General features: G+C 50.4%; 1 protein-coding gene across 1 annotated transcript; it reads left to right on the top strand.

The window, feature by feature from the left end:
• The first annotated feature begins 9,165 nt into the window (after positions 1-9,165).
• Sox12 (SRY-box transcription factor 12) lies at positions 9,166-13,310 on the top strand. Its single transcript, XM_031372277.1, has one exon. It carries the CDS (start codon positions 9,293-9,295, stop codon positions 10,235-10,237), a length of 945 nt encoding a protein of 314 aa, XP_031228137.1. The 5' UTR covers positions 9,166-9,292; the 3' UTR covers positions 10,238-13,310.
• The last annotated feature ends 3,877 nt before the right edge of the window (positions 13,311-17,187 follow it).

The raw sequence follows: 17,187 nt of genomic DNA, 5'->3' as shown, positions 1-17,187 counted from the left end.
GCAGGCCCCCACGACTGAGTGCTCGGCCTTCTGCCCAGGGACGCCACCAATGAACAGTGTCACTGACATCCTTAAGGCTTCTCTGGAACGGGACTGATTTTTTTTTAAAAAGGAATTTTTTAAAAAATTCAAAATAGAAGGAACCAGAGAAAGGCCTTTCTGCCAGTTGCAGAAAGTGCTCTTCAGTCTCATTTTGTATTAGAAGATCAGCCGGGCAGTGGTAGTGCACGCCTTTAATCCCAGCACTTGGGAGGCAGGCGGATTTCTGAGTTCGAAGCTAGCTAGGTCTACAGAGTGAGTTCCAGGACAGACAGGGCTATACAGAGAAACCCTGTCTCGAAAAAAACAAAACAACGACAACAACAAAAAGATCAAACAATACATGCAGTTTCAAGCAGTGATTTATTTTTGTTTTTATTTTTTATTTTTTGCAAAAGATCAAAAAATTCGTCATCCTTGGCATTTTGAGACAGGATTTCTCTAATGCAGCTCACGGTGGCCATGAATTCGCAGCGATCCTCTTAGCTCCGCCTTTCATGTGCTAAGTTACAGGTCAACATCACCTGGTCCCTCTTCCTCGATATTTTAAATACAAATTGCAAGCTGTGTGTGATGGTGAACGACTACTCCCAGTTCTTGGGAGGTGAAGGCAGGAAGTCAGGAGATCAAGGGTCTCTGTTGTAAGCCAGCTTTAACTAACATGTGACAAGTGCCTTTACCACACAACCATCTTGCGGGCCCAATTCTGGACTTTTGGTATTGAACTCATAAAATGTTGGCCTAATAGATGTCTTTTATTGAGTCCAGCCTAACTCCTGAATCCCAAAAATATTAAAACTAAGGGATAGGGCTGGAGAGATGGCTCAGCGGTTAAGAGCACTGATTGCTCTTCCAGAGGTCCTGAGTTCGAATCCCGACAACCACATGGTGGCCTCACAACTATCCATAAAGAGATCTGACGCCCTCTTCTGGTGTGTCTGAAGACAGCTACAGTGTTCTTACATATAACAATAAATAAATCTTAAAAACAAAACTAAGGGATAAATCATTTTCCCCGTTAACTTATGTATTTTATTCACTTCACATCCAGATCACAATGCCCCTTCCCCCATACTCCCCCTTCACACAGCCCCTCCCCAACAGTGTCCCCTTCTCTAAGAAGGGGGAGGTCTCCCCTGGGTACCAACATACCTTGGCACCTCAAGTTACTGCAGGACTAGGCACATCCTCTCCCACTGGGGCCAGACAAGGCAGCCCAAGAGTCAGAGTATGCTCCTGCGCCTGCTCCAGCACGTGTCTTGCCTCAGCACTGTGTCTGTCTCAGCTGACCTCACTTGCCAATCACCCCGAATCTACAGCGGCAGTATACCACCAGAAGTTTCTTGGTGCGTTTCTCTCTTTGGAGTTCAGACAAATGAAGCTCAACTACGCAATGTAGACAAATACATGCATGTTGTTAGCAAAGAATCCTTCATCTCGTGTCCTTTCACGTGCTTGCTTTAGCAGAACATCCTTTCTCCTGTGTCTGCTTCAGCTAAAAGTTCCTTCACAAGTCTGCCTTAGCCTTTCACCTGTGTCTGCTTCAGGAAAACACTCCTTCAGGAGTTTGCCCCAGCAAAACACCTTTCAACACACCTGGCTCCAAAGACCCCTTAAGTTTCCACTTCAATCCCACCATCCAACTCAATAAATTTAGACTTTTCTTACTTTTAATTTCATTTTCTCTTTGCTTGTTCATTTAAGTTTTGTTATCTTCTGATCCAAAGGCAAACAAGAGAAGACTAGCTCACATTGGCTCAGGCTGAGCCAAGACTGGCCTCAAACCTATTGCCAACCCACTGCCTCGGCTTCCCAAGTGCTAAGATTACAGGCAGGAGCCACCAGGCCCAGTAAGTCATCCTAATTTTGAATTGAGCCACATAAGTGTTTTGACACTCTAAAACAGTTCTCAACCTTTTAGAGACCATCTCTAAAAGTAAGGTACAGATCCATAGAGGACAACATCTGATATGGGCCTCTGGCCTCCACATGTACACATTCACATGGTACATCCTTGTGACACACGTGTATTATTATAATCTGAGGGCTGTATGTTTGTTTGAAGATAGTCTCTCTATTATGTAGCTCTGGCTGTCCTGGAACTTACAATGTAGACCAGCCTGGTCTTAAACTCACAGAGCTCCACCAGCCTCTGGCTCAAGAGTACTGGGATTAAAGGCATGCATTGTCATGTCATAATATCTGAAGTTTTTGGTTTTTTTGCTTTTTGGTTTTCTGAGACAGGGTTTCTCTGGCCCAGGCTGTCCTGGTACTCACTCTGTAGACCAGGAATTTCTGGCCTCGAACTTTGCCTCCCAAGTGCTGGGAATTAAAGGCATGCACCACTACTGCCCAGCTAATACCTGAATTTTAAAGAAATTGATTGAATGTGTATATGATACTTGGATGAAAGTATCATAGTGTGTCTTCGTTATGTATTCCACTGCTATAAAGAGACACCATGACCAAGGCAACTCTTATAACGAACATTTAACTGGGGCTGGCTTACAGGTTCAGAGGTTCAGTCCATTATCATCATGGCAGGAAGCATGGCAGCATCCAGGTAGGCATGGTGATGGAGGAGCTGAGAGTTCATCTTCATCCAAAGGCAAACAGGAGAAGACTGGCTCCCACATGGCTAGGAGGAGGGTCTCAAAGCCCACCCTCACAGTGACACACTTCCTCCAGAAAGGCCACACCTCCTAATAGTACTACTCCCTATCGGCCAAGCACATTTAACCCACCACATGGTGTATGTAGAAGTCAGAGGACAACTTTGTGCACCTAGTTCTTTCTTTTCACCTTTGTGTGAGGTTTGGGGATCAAACTCAGGCCATCATGTTTGTAACCTCAGATAACAAGTACCTTTACCCTTGCTGGCCTAACCTCTTGAAAATAAAATTTTTTGGTGGGGAGGGGGGGTTTCGAGACAGGATTTCTCTGTATAGCCCTGGCTGTCCTGGAACTCACTCTGTAGACCAGGCTGGCCTCGAACTCAGAAATCTGCCTGCCTCTGCCTCTCAAGTGCTGGGATTAAAGGCGTGTTCCACCATTGTCCGGTGAAAAGAAAATTTTTAAGTGAAGAAATTTATTCCAGGGCCAGGCATGGTGGTGAATGCTTTTAAGGCCAGCTCAAGAGGCAGAGGCTGGTGAATGTCTGAGCTGAAGGATGACCTGGTCCATATAATAAGTAGTTCCAGGACAGCCAAGGCTCCATCGTGAATCCACTCTCTTGTCTTGACTTCCTGAATGTCCCAGACAGCTACTGCAGGCTGGAAGATCGGTGCTTGGGGGCCACACAGTCGGTGTAAGTCTACACAGTCATGTCCACACTGGTTGACTGCACTTTCCTTCCCTGAACACACAATAGGCACCTGCAGTTTGTGTAGTTCTGCTAGGTGCTTGGGATACACCCTAGTGAGGACAGAAAGCCAGGTGTATCTACCTTTCAATCTCATGGAGCTTCTGGATCACCCAGAGGGATACACTACAGAAATGCTCTGTAGTGGGGTACCAAATAGCTGTGTGGGTAATGGGTACAATATCTGCTGAGAATTCAGAAAAAAAAAATAAATAAAATTGATTCAAGGGCAGAAGAGATGGCTTAGCAGTTAAGGGCACTGACTGGTCTTCTAGAGGATCAGGGTTCAATTCCCAGGACCCACGGGGTTGTTCAACTGTCTGTAGCTCCAGTTCTTCTAGCTTCTTTGAGCACCAGGCACACATGTTGTACAGACATAGATGCAGGCAAAACAATCATACACATAAAATAAAACTGAACAGCCAGGGATACACAGAGAAACCCTGTCTCAAAAAAAAATCAAAAAATAAATAATAAAATTGAAATGCAGTCTACTTTTTATAAACACCCTGCAGCCTCAGCTCTTGAAGCATGCCAGAAGTAACCTCTCTTAACAGAACGAGCTGGGGGACTGGCTTGAGTTTTAGCAGCACATTTGTAAGCTCTAAATTGCTTATAGGACTGTTGTTACAGGTTAACATTTGATTCAGAGCACTCCAGACATACAGTCAACCCCAGCACTCCAGAAGCCAGAGGTAGCTACATGCATTAAATTTGAGGAAAATTCCTCCCTGTATACATTTGATTCCTGTACAGACATGTCTCCCTCTGTTAGCATAAGAGTCTGCATTGACATAGCAGATTCAGAATAACCAATAACCCGTTGGCTCTGAAACCAAAGGATCTGATTTTGAGATGTTTCCATCTTGTATTTTCTTTTTTTTTTTTTTTTTTTTTTTTTTTTTTTTTTTTTTTTTTTTTTTTTTTTTTTTGCTTTTGTTTTTTCGAGACAGGGTTTCTCTGTGTAGCCCTGGCTGTCCTGGAACTCACTCTGTAGACCAGGCTGGCCTCGAACTCAGAAATCTGCCTGCCTCTGCCTCCCAAGTGCTGGGATTAAAGGTGTGCACCACCACCGCCCAGCTCCATCTTGTATTTTCATGTGGCCATTTGAAGCATTTGTATTTAATTTTTTAAAGTTTTTTTATTAATTTATTTATTTGGGGAGGAAAAAGGGTAGATGTCACTGTGCCTGTCTAGTGGGAGGTCACTGAACAACTCACAGGAGTTGGTTTTCTCTCCTTCCACCATGAGGGTAGCAGGAATTGAACTCAGATCATCAGATTTGACGGCAAGTGCCGTTACTCACTGACCTGTCTTGCTACTCCCCCAGCTCAAAAATTTTAAAGACTAAAAAAGCAAATAAACTACACAATGTGTAATTTAGTTAAATTCTATTTCTACTGTTTAGTAAAATGTCATTTTACCCAATTTGAATACTTAATACTGAAATTGGCTTTCATGTACTTACTGAGAATTTTTTTTCAGGTTTTGTTGATTTCCGAGGTGCCAGGGAATGGAACCCAGGGCTGTGATTTGTACATAAGACAAGCTCCAGAGCCACAGCCAGAGCTAGCTCTACTTCTTTTTTTAAGTTAGGGTCTCAATACGTAGCTCCAACTGGCCTGAGACTCAATATGGAGACAGGGCTGACCTTTAACCCCACCTGTTTTCCCTTAATGTGTATGTGAGTTTTACCTGCATGTATGTCTGTGCATCACTTGTGTGCCTGGTGTCCACACCACTTGTGGCCTGGAGGCCAGATGAGAGTGTTGGATGTCCTAAACAACTGGAGTTCCAGATCTTTGTGAGCCAATCACACGTGAGTCCTTTGGGAGAGCATCATATGCTCTTAACTGCTGAGCCACCTCTCCAGCCCCTTTGTTCCGCTCCTTGTTCTTGGATGTTGTATTTACTTTGATTGAGATAATTACATACACAAAGTTCAAAGATAGCTTCCCTACCTGCATTGGTCTTTTTTGTTTTGTTTATTTGTTTCCCAGAGACAAGGTTTCTCTGAGTAGCTCTGCCTGTCCTGGAACTTTATCTATAGATGAAGCTGGCCTCCAAATCATAGAGATCCACTTGCCTCTAGCCTGCTGGAATTAAAGGCATGTACCATCACTGCTGGCTTTTCAAAAAATATTCTCTGTATTTTTTTTTCTGGCCATTATCATATTATTATTATTATTAGTAGTAGTAGTGGTGGTATTCATTTTGTTTTATGACTGCTACTTGAAAATACCACTTAAACATAATGGCTGTTTAAAAGTTGTCTGCCCCAGGTGTCAATGAGTACACTAAAGTAAAGAAAGATGGAGCTGGTGAGACAGCTCAGCAGTGGAGATGCTGTTGCCAAACATAATGACCAAAGTTTAATCCCTGGAGCCCACATTCTAGAAGAAGAGGTTGTCCTCTGACCTGCACTCCTGTGTTCCAGCTCCACACAGACTCTTTCTATTCCTTGTCCACACCCTGGTCTTGAGGACATCCCATCTCCAAATCTTCCAGTGCCTCACACCTCCCCCCTCCTTAGTCAATGCCAATCTTTCCACCTGCTGCTTCAAAGTTCGATATCTGTATTTTCCTAAGGACCAGTGTGTATCTCCTATCCTGGGATGTAAACCCACACCCAGGCTCTAGCATCCTTTCTGTCCCAGGCACTCACTCTTCTCATTTTCTGTCTTTTCTTTCTGTTCCCGGGCAGTGGTGGTACTCACTTTTAATCGCAGCACTTGGGAGGCAGAGGCAGGCGGATTTCTGAGTTCGAGGCCAGCCTGGTCTACAGAGTGAGTTCCAGGACAGCCAGGGCTATACAGAGAAACCCTGTCTCAAACCCGCCCCCCAAAAAGGAAGGACCCCAGCAAGTGAAGTGGCTCAGCAGTAAAGGTAAGGACCCCCAAGACTCACATGATAGGAGAAGTGACTGCCATTAGTTATTCTTGGATCTCCACATATCTATGCTTCTGTGGCCAACCCTAACCCCAAAATAAATAAAGTAAAATAGGAGGACTTTTGTGTTAGTCAGTTCTGTACTTCAGTAGCCCTGGCTTCAAATTCAATGTCTTGCACGTTAAATGTCTTCTCATTTGGGAGGAGTTTAGAACAGCTCACATACTGCATAAATGTCTCGAGGGGAGGGGAAAAAAACAGGTGATGACATTTCTCTCCATGGAAATCACATGCTAACAGCTGTAACAGAAAAGCAGAATTCCCCTCCTTCCCCAGACTGCCAGATGATCTATGCAGCGTCCATTACAGGGCCTACCTATGGAATGATATTAGTAACTGAGTGGATGAGCATGTGTGTGGAAGGACAGAGGGAAGGGTGGTGAAATAGCTGATGCGTTTTTTTGCTTTTTTGTTTTTGTTCCTTTTAGAACAGTGAAGCAACTGGACCAAATTAATCTGACCAAGGACTTGGTTCGGAATGGTTCTTAAGACACTGGCCTAATGGCATTTGCAGCTATAGGGTCAAAAAACGGTTGTAGACAGGCTTGAAGCAATGAAAGGAAAGCTCTGCTAGCAATCTTTATGACACTTTATCTATTTTGTGTCTGTGTAGGGGAGAGAGACAGACACGGAGAACGAATGAGAACTAGAGAGGCACATGTCACAGGGCAACTTAATAAGGGTCTGTTCTCTACTTCAATCTGTGGGGTCCGGATTTTAACTCTGGCAGTGACTATAACTGCTAAGCTATTTCGCTGGCCCCTACGTCACTTTAAGTATTTTGTCTAGTAAATTGCAAAAATACTAATTTTTCAGAAAAGGTCTGATATTAGCCAAGGCTAGCCTCAAACTGAAGGTAAGTAATCCTGCCACAGCATGACTGCTGCAGGGATCTACGAAATTTCAACGAACATACACTGTGATGATTACCATTTTGATACCTTTTTTGAAATGTGAAATTTATCCCAAACTCACTAAATGTTTTTCTCATGAAGTTGGTATCTGTGCACAGCCAGTGACCTAGGAAAATCTAATTCCCGACAACTCGTACTTTTTATTAAGCATCAAGGCCGTGTTTACAAGCATTCTCCCACTTAATCCTAAAGCCACTGAACCGTGGAGAAACTGCTTTATCTGCACTTGAAGATAAGCAAAAGGAGGGGCTGGGAAGTGAGTGCAGGAAGTCAGCCTCTACCGAACAAAGAACCACCCAGTCCTCAGTTGGAGGGATTAAAATGCAGTGATTTCCAGCTTCCAATGAGAAAGGACCCTGGGCAGGAGCAGACCCAGAGCCTTCCCAGCATCGGTGCCTTTTAGAGTTGCCCCCTCCCACGAGGGATGCTCCATCCATCCGCTCGCCCGCCTCCAGATCACTATCCCGCATCTGCACTTCGGCTCGCGCTCACTCCACCTCGCATTCAATCTTTGCGGCGCCCCGAGTTGAGTGAGGTCTGCAATTCGTTGCCTACCTGGAACCATGCCCACTCCACTACAGAGGAGGTCACTTTCCAGATACTGACCGGCCCCCTCCCAGTACGGGTATAGAGGGGCGAGGCCCTCAGAGCCCCTCCCATCGCCAAGCCCAGGCGCCATGAAGGTGACCTCCCCCTAGGGCTGCACGCGCCGGGTGGTGCTACAACTGGCTCACACGTGGTGAGCCTGGAGAGCGAGACCCCTCCCCGCCACGCGCGGCCCGCAGTCCTCTCGGTCACGCCCATAGGAAGACTCCGCCCTGGGCGGGGCGGGGCGCCCAGCCGCCCCCAGTGGACTGGCTGCGCGCGCTGGGCGAGATCCAGGACGCGCCCGGAGTGCAAGAACTGCACAAGGCGGCTCCGCTCCCGGCGCGTGGTGGCCCTGCCCCTAGGTGCTCTAGGGAGCGCACTAGGAACGCCAGACTAGCTAGAAGGGCAGCGCGCGTCCTGCGGCTTGTCTTTGGAAAGCGGGCGTTCTAGTGCCTTAGGGATTCCTTTAGCGCCCCAAAGGATAAAAAAAGAACAAAACAAAAACCATTATTGGGCCTAAAAGCATTTGTTAAACCTTCTGTGGCTGGACCCAGTGTGTAGTAGGGAGGGGCTCCAACCACAAGGTGAGTCTGTCTCCTTAAAAACACGTTCCGAGTCTCCGTCCCTCTACCAATTCTCCTCTGTAGCAGGCAGTCCATTAATGTCCCAGTAAGAGACCGGGAAGAAGTCCTACCTGACGGCAGGTGTCATTGAATAAATGTGCAAGGCGAAGAATGGAAAACCTTGGAGGACAGATGGGCAGCGCTCCACGTCCCGCCCCCCAACTTCACTCCAGCCCGGATTCCTAAGAAAAGAAACCTATCTCATCGGTCCCCCCAGCCCCCATCCCAAGCGCCAGACCGCCCGCCCAAGCAACCAGCGATTGGGAGATGCAAATGCTGAGTTCTCTGCCCAGCAACGGATGACGCGCACCGAGCGCAAGGCGTGGCCGGGCCGCTGCCCGAGCGGGCACCTCGGTGTTTACACGGGGCGGCCCCGCGCGCGCCGCAGCGGCCCGCAGACGGCGAGGGGGAGGGGAGCGCGCGCGCCTCCGGGGCCGCGCGGGGAGAAAGACTCTGGAAGGCGGCGGCGGGCGGGCAAGCGCGCGCGGGGCCGCGGAGAGCCAGGCCGCGACCGGAGCTCGCGGGAGCCCACGAGGCTCGAGTCCTTGGCCCTGCAAAACAATGCGCGGCGCGCGGAGGAGCTCTACTGGCCCGGGGCGGCGGGGACGCGCCGAACCCTCTTGAGCCCGCGCCGCTGACCTCCCCCCACCCCCCGCGCACAGACGGCCCGAGTGCCGGGCGCCGCGCTCCCAGCTCGCGGGGGCCGGGCCGAGCCGCGGGGCGGGGCCGCCCCTCTGTCTCCGCTGCCTCCTCCCCCACCGCCGCCGCGGAGGATGCGGACGGCCCCCGGCGGCGTCTAGCGGCCCGGGCCCGGCACGATGGTGCAGCAGCGGGGCGCGCGGGCCAAGCGGGACGGCGGGCCGCCGCCCCCGGGGCCCGGGCCGGCCGCCGAGGGGGCGCGCGAGCCAGGTTGGTGCAAGACCCCGAGCGGCCACATCAAACGGCCGATGAACGCGTTCATGGTTTGGTCGCAGCACGAGCGGAGAAAAATCATGGACCAGTGGCCCGACATGCACAACGCTGAGATCTCCAAGCGCCTGGGCCGCCGCTGGCAGCTGCTGCAGGACTCGGAGAAGATCCCGTTCGTGCGGGAGGCGGAGCGGCTGCGCCTCAAGCACATGGCGGACTACCCGGACTACAAGTACCGGCCTCGCAAGAAGAGCAAGGGGGCGCCCGCCAAGGCGCGGCCCCGCCCCCCCGGAGGCGGCGGTGGTGGCAGTCGGCTGAAACCCGGGCCACAGCTGCCGGGCCGCGGGGGCCGCCGAGCGACGGGAGGACCTCTGGGGGGCGGCGCGGCGGCGCCGGAGGACGACGACGAAGACGAAGAGGAGGAGCTGCTGGAAGTACGCCTGCTGGAGACCCCCGGGCGCGAGCTGTGGAGGATGGTCCCGGCGGGGCGCGCCGCCCGCGGACCCGCGGAGCGCGCGCAGGGGCCATCCGGCGAGGGGGCGGCCGCCAGCGCCGCCTCTCCGACCCTGTCCGAGGACGAGGAGCCGGAGGAAGAGGAGGAGGAGGCGGCTACAGCAGAGGAGGGCGAAGAGGAGACGGTGGCATCGGGGGAGGAGCCGCTGGGCTTTCTGTCCAGGATGCCCCCGGGCCCCGCCGGCCTGGACTGCAGTGCCCTGGACCGTGACCCGGACCTGCTGCCCCCTTCGGGCACGTCACATTTCGAATTCCCGGACTACTGCACCCCCGAGGTTACCGAGATGATCGCAGGGGACTGGCGCCCGTCTAGTATCGCCGACCTGGTTTTCACCTACTGAGCCCACCGTCAGCGGGGCGCGCACGCCCCCAAACCAGCTGTTTACATACAGGAATCAGGTATTGGGGCCCCTCGGAGGCCGAGGCTGGCACCCCATCTCCCGCGCAGCCTCCCCCCTCCTAGTTGTGCCCATCCCCCCACTAATCCAGACATACCCCTCCCCCGCAGACACACCCCAAGGCAGCCCAACCCCCACTTTCTCCCTGACATCTAAGCCCCTCCCCATCCAGTCCTGTCCCGCGTAGCCACCAGCAACCAGCCCCCCTCGGATACACCTCCCTTTCCTCCTACATACCTTAACCCCTCCCCTCACTTTGCACACGCCCCTCCTCGTGGCCGGGCGACACGCCCCTTGGTTCCAGAATCCCTCAGCCCTCGTCTGGGCCTGCCTTGGTAGTTGAGGGGGCGCTGCAGTCTAGCAGCCCAGCGCTCCTCCCAGTCCCCTCTTCTGGGGGGAAGGGCACCATCCCTTCCCCCCTGGATCTCAAGGCCCCACCCCTCAGCTTGAACCATCCCCCACCCACCCCCTTCTTGCGCATGCTTGATGCTTCTTGGAGGGGGCAGGTCCCAGTTAAGCTGCAGGCCTCTATTGCCAACTCCGAAAGGGAGGGGGCGATTATAGAGTGATCTAAGAAATCCTTTGATCCCGGAGCCTGTGGCTTACTCTCAACCCAACGGGGCGTCACTGCCTTAATGGGAGGCGCACTCAAAGGGAGAGATAGAATCTAGCTAGCCCTAAACTCTGCAAGTGTCAACCCCTTTTCTATGAAGGGGTCACCCACGCCCACCACCACCCTCCACCGCGTGACTGCCTTTACAGCCCATCTTGGTCGCCGGAAACTTGATTTCCCCAAGTGGGAATTTGGAATTCGGTCTTTGGAAATCCACCAAGATGGGATTGTCCAAGAGAACTCAGAACCAAGACACCTACCAGTCTGGGGACAGAGTTCCTGCTGCCCCCTCAACCCCCCTCCTCGGGAAGCGCCCTATCAGCTCAGGGCATCCTCTTTGCCTGGGCTCCTCCCTAACTCCATCACCCCTTCCTATCACTCAAATCCAGTCTCAGCAACCACAGCTGCAGTATTCAGTGGGAAAAACTGAAGCACGTTGTTGCTAGGGTTTAGGACAGGCATACCAGCAGACGGGTGGCAAGAATGAGGACCACGTCTAAACAAACTTGGCTTGAGGAGAGACCAGGCCAGGGGACGGTGGCTGAGCTAGTGGCCTCGGGTGCTTTGCACCTCGGTCTGCCCTTGTGAGAAATGAGGTGGCACTGCTGTAGTTAGGAAGCTGTGTTGAGATGAGGTTGCCCTCCGGAGCCCTGCCCGGTTGCCAAGTCTGCTCCACTGGTCTCCCGCTCCAGCCCCGCGCTCCTCCAGCCTCCCCATCCTCCTCTGCCCTCACTACCTGTATCTCACCGGCGTGTGTTCACCCTCTGGGTGGTTCACACACACTCATTCACACACACACAAATCTCAGGAACAAACGGTCCCAGAGTCCTCTTCGACCCCTGCCCTGGGTCTCCGCAGGTCTCTGCCCCACGCGTTCCCTTCGCTGACAACGCCACCAGCTGCCTCCTTTAAGCTTGGTGCTCCGGCTCTGGGCCTTTCTTGCGCTCTTTTTCTCTTTCTCTTTCTGTTTTCTTTTTTTTCTTTTTCTTTTTTTTCTTTTTTAAGAAAACAACAAAAAGACAATGAAAAAAAAACGGAAAACGTCATGTGAGTGAAGAGATGTCACTGTCTGTGGTCTTTGGAGAACTAGTCTCGTAGCTGAGGGGAAGGGATTCCCTCCTCTGGGGCACTGGCACCCACAGCAGGACTCGCCAGTCTGATGCCAGGACTGAATAAAGTGTATTTGCCCCGACCTCGCCCTGTGGTTCTGCATGTGTGTGCTTCTCGCCCCTGGCCAGCTTCAGGTGCCTAGAGTATGGGCTGGTGCAGAGAAAGTTGGATATCTCTTTAGGCCTCTGTTCTCCTCTATCTCAGGAAACCCTGCCTTTCATTAAGAATGGCAAACTCACCTTTACAGTGGCTAGGTAGGCATCATAACTGAGAGGGTTAGGGTGGGCGCTGGTGTCACAATGCAAAGGTGCAAGCCTTTGTAGACAATAGCCATATTTTTTTTCAAGAGATGCAGGAAACCAGTCATTGTGCTTGCTAAGTCTCATTAGGTCAGATGAGACAAGTATGCAGGCAGGCAGGACTGATCCTACCGGGTCAGTTCGACTGTTTATTAAGGATTGGGAAGCAAGATTGGTAGCTGTGCTCAGAGCCTATCTCCCGAGCAGCTCCGCCCATGTGTGTCTTGTAAGGATCAGCATGGTGTTTTCAGAGTGAAACCATGCTTGAGGTAGGCAGCATTTAATGCGGTAGACTCCATAAATTGTGTTGCTTCATTTCCAGAGTAGGAAGCTGGGGGGTCCCCATCAAGCAGCCATGGCTAGGAGTATTCTGAGGTATCCCGCAAATGGGTTGTCCGATGCTGAGCATCGGCCAAGGGCCTGATGTACACAGGCCTGCAGTGTTAAGCCTACCACGGGACAAGAGGGCAATAGGCCAAGAGTCTTCTCAAGAGGTTCTAACTCTGTACTTCTTGGTGCTCTGTACCTTTCCCCCAGTGCTTTACCTTGTCCAGTGAATGTCAGTGCTCAAGAAAAGCCCTTTTTCCCAATAAGCCAGGACTGGGGGTGGGTCTTTTCAGGGCTGCTTCTCTGCTTCTGGAGAGAAGCCGACTGGGGAGAAAGCATGAGTAGATAGCATTGAGGAAGGGAGGACAGCGGATGTGCCAAACAGAAGTCAGTTCAAGGGTTTCCTAGACCATAGGAAACAGGGTCAGTGAATAACCTCCAGCAAGGTCAGCCCCTGACATCAGACTGCCCTAGGCCACACCCTTCTCCCTAGTAGGCCTGCCCCGGTGTCTAAGCTAGGTTGTTTTAGTGCTTGTGGGGCAGGCTGTTAAGCGTTTCTTCCACCAATCTCCCCTGCTCCAGAGCTTTGTCAGACTGCCTGCATTTTGAGTTCTTCATGCCCAACCCTACCTTTTTTCCACAGGTGTTCGTCCTAATAAACATCTTACACCCAAACTCAGTCTTGGTTTTGTGTTTGCTTCTGGAAGAGCTTTCTACTGTGGAGGGGTTAAAAGTTGACAAGGGAACGTGGTCAACTGACTTAACAGTGGCATTTAGGGCACCTCAGATGCTCCATCTAACTGCCTTCAAAGGCATCTTCCTTCACCAGACCCTCTCCCCCAACCCCCACCCCTGAGGCTGGCCCCTTTCTAAGCCTGCTCACCAGGCTGTGGCAGCTAGTTACCTGCCCCTCCTGAGTCAAGGCACAAAAAAGATGAGCTTGGTGAATGTCCTTAACAACTGGAACAGGACTAGACTTAGCTAGTCTCTATCCGTAGTACCCCACACTGAGGGTGGTGGGGACCGGACTAGAAGGGAGACATCTTGTATTTCAGATGCTGATAAGAATAGAGGGGGAAGACTAATGTTCATAGGGACTCTGGGGACATCTAGTGATTGAGGAGGAGAAAGCAGGTTTGGTAGGTGGAGGTCAAGTCTCCAAGGAACTGAGCTCAAGTGTCCTTGGTATTTTTGGGGTCCTGTCTCACATTTGACTTCTCTGTCTCAGCCCTTTGCCTTTGTTTAATGGAATATCTTTTGGGTTGGGTTTTGGTTGGTTTGCTTTCTAGCCCTGACTAGCATGGAGCTCACTATGCAGATCAGATTGGCCTCCAACTCAGAGTTCTACCTGCTCCTGTTTCCAGAGTGTGCTGATTAAAGGCATGTGCCACCGTAGCCAGCTCCCCTTTTGCTTTGGAGAGGGGCAGGGTCAGTCTCTAGCCCAGGCCAGCCTTCTGAGCTGGGATTGTAGATAGGGACCATCATGCTGGGTTGATGGAGTGCTGAGGCTTGAACTGAAGACCACAAGCATGCTAGGCATACACTAGCAACTGGAGTTCATCCCTAGCCCCAACACTTTTTTTTTTTTTTGGTTTTTCGAGACAGGGTTTCTCTGTATAGCCCTGGCTGTCCTGGAACTCACTCTGTAGACCCGGCTGGCCTCGAACTCAGAAATCCGCCTGCCTCTGCCTCCCAAGTGCTGGGATTAAAGGCTAAAAGGGATTAAAAGCTACCACCGCCCAGCTTTTTTTTAAGATTTATTTATTTCATGTGTGTGGGTACACTGTCGCTGTCTTCAGACACACCAGAAGAGGGCATCAGATCTCATTACAGATGGTTGTGAGCCACCATGTGGTTGCTGGGAATTGAACACAGGGCCTGTGGAAGAACAGTCAGTGCTCTTAACTGTTGAGCCATCTCTCCAGCCGCCCCAACACTTCTTAAGAATCTGCTTTAGCCAGACGGGAGTCTTGGTCATCCCTGAGCCCATGGATCTAAACAGAAAGACATAAACCCAGGCCTGAGAATATTCAGATAATGGTAAATGAGTTTGTAAAAGCAGAATCGGGGTAGGGCACTCTCAGGTCACTTAAGCCTATGACCTGAAATTGCAGTAGATGGTGACTTTTTTTAAGAGTATGGTGACAGGTTCTGACAGTCTCCCTTGAGTTTCCCTATCAAGGCTGGCTTTTGGAATCCCCTTGTAAGCAATAGGATGTAACAGGGTTTTAGGATAAGGTCACTATGAGCTACACCATGTTAAAAGGTCAATATCGAGGCTGTCATACGATCCACAGTTGAAGACTGAGGCCTGACACTGGATATACAAATGCAGAAGCTGGGGGACAGTTCCAGTGTAGACTCATTTGTGTCCCTGCCAGCTTTTGGAGGCTCTGAAATCTTGGCCATCATGAGACTGGGTCAAGCCACTCTGCTATGACTAGAGTAGTGAACTACCTCTTCACACGGAGGTTGCAGGCAGTGCATCAGCAAGCAGTGACTGAAGCGGTAGGAGAGGCAGAGTCATCCACAGAAAAAAGCACTCTAGAGAAAGGAAAGGGGAAGGCCCAACAAGAGTGGCTGACCCAGAAATGGCTGCAAGAGGTGGGGTGGGGCAGATGGGGTGGACTGACAGGTAGGAAGGGTCTTGAGGTATCTGGATATTACCAGAGGTCTCCACACTGCAGTGCAAGAGCTTCTGGAAAATGCAGACAATGGTCAGTGCAGAAAACCTTCCCAGGCTCCCCACTGTCCACAGGATACAGTCCCCACGTTCTTGGCTTTAGTTCAGGGCCTTTTTGCTCTTGGCTCCTTCACTATTGTGGACTCTTCTTTAGCCATTAACTCTACTTCCAAACTGCCTCAGCCATGCCTGGCCAACCCTGGTAATATACTGCCAGTCCATTTGCCACTTACTCTGTTTTTTTCTGGTGTGTCTGAAGAGAGTGACAGTGTACTCATATACTTAAAACAAAAAACAAATAAATAATTTTTTTTTTTTAAAGAGCCACCAGCCTCTCTGGCTTTTATGTTAGATTATGCCTACCTGACACCTGCTCCTTTGAGCTTTCTCTTGTGTTTGTTTGAGTAAACTGACAGATTTATTCATATTATGACAAAATTTTGCTTTACTTTTATACTGTTAAGATACATTTTATCTGGGAGATGGCAGCACATGCCTTTGATCACAGCTCTCAAGAGGCAAAGGCAGTCAGCTCTCTGTGAGTTCGAGGCCAGCATGGTCTACAGAATGAGTTCCAGGACAGCCTAGCCTTGTGTAGCCCTCACAGAGAAACCCTGTCTTGAACTTCCCTCCCCCCAAAAAGATACATAAGTAAAAATAAAATGTGGGTTGGCCTTTATTTGCAAGTGCATGTTGGTGACCATGGAGGCCAAAAGAGGGCATCAGAGTCCTTGGAGCTGGAGTTAAAGGTGATAGTGAAACCCTCTGGTGAAGGTGCTGAGAACTCTGGTCCTCTGCAAGAAGGGCAATGATTTTTAACTATTGAGCCATCTCTCCCGGCCTCTGTTGCAGCAAACTTTGATGACGGCCACTGTTGCCAGGATCATATCCTCCTCCTCCTCCTCTTCCTTCTCCTCTTCCTCTTCCTCTTCCTCCTCCTCCTCTTCCTCTTCCTCCTCCTCCTCTTCCTTCTCCTCTTCCTCTTCCTCTTCCTCTTCCTCTTCCTCCTCCTCCTCTTCCTCTTCCTCCTCCTTCTCCTCTTCCTCTTCCTCCTCCTCTTCCTCCTCCTCTTCCTCTTCCTCCTCTTCTTCCTCCTCTTCCTCCTCCTCCTCCTTCTGTTTTTCCAGGCATGGTTTCTCTGTGTAGCCTTGTCTGTCCTGGAACTCACTCTGTAGATCAGGCTGACCTTGAACCCAGAGATCCACCTGCCTCAGCCTCCGAGTGCTCGGGCTAAAGGCGTGCGCCACCACTGCTCGGTTTACCAGGCACAGTCTTAGACTAGAAGACGCATCAGGGAAGAACTCACACTCCCTGCTTCACAATGCTTGTACACAAAGGGATGGAAAACCAGAATGATAGGGCCATGTGATAGAGGGGCTACGGTTTTAGATGAGGTAATTCATCAAGTGAGGAAAGCTAAGTAGGTAGAGAACCAAATCTTCAGCTACTCTGTGTCTCACTCTACCATGTGTGTTCCTCAGAGGCTGAGGCTGAGCTAACAGAGGAGGAAACAAGTGAGGTATCACCGGGTGGCAATGGGGTCGAGAGCCATTGTGGGGAACAAGATTTTTTTATTTACCTCCTACCTGCAGACAATTGGAGACCCTAGGATCACTTTTCTTCCTTTCATTTTTTTAAAGGTTTATTTATTTATGTATGTGAATACACTGTTGCTGTCTTCAGATCCCATTACAGATAATTGTGAGCACCATGTGGTTGCTGGGAATTGAACTCAGGACCTCTGGAAGAACAGTCAGTGCTCTTAACCGCTGAGCCATCTCTCCAGGATCACTTTTCTTTCTTTCTTTCTTTCTTTCTTTCTTTCTTTCTTTCTTTCTTTCTTTTAAAGATTTATTTTATT

The sequence above is a fragment of the Mastomys coucha genome, unplaced genomic scaffold (assembly GCF_008632895.1).
Source record: "Mastomys coucha isolate ucsf_1 unplaced genomic scaffold, UCSF_Mcou_1 pScaffold15, whole genome shotgun sequence".
NCBI classification, from domain to species: Eukaryota; Metazoa; Chordata; class Mammalia; order Rodentia; family Muridae; genus Mastomys; species Mastomys coucha.
This window is presented reverse-complemented; position numbering and strand designations above follow the sequence as displayed.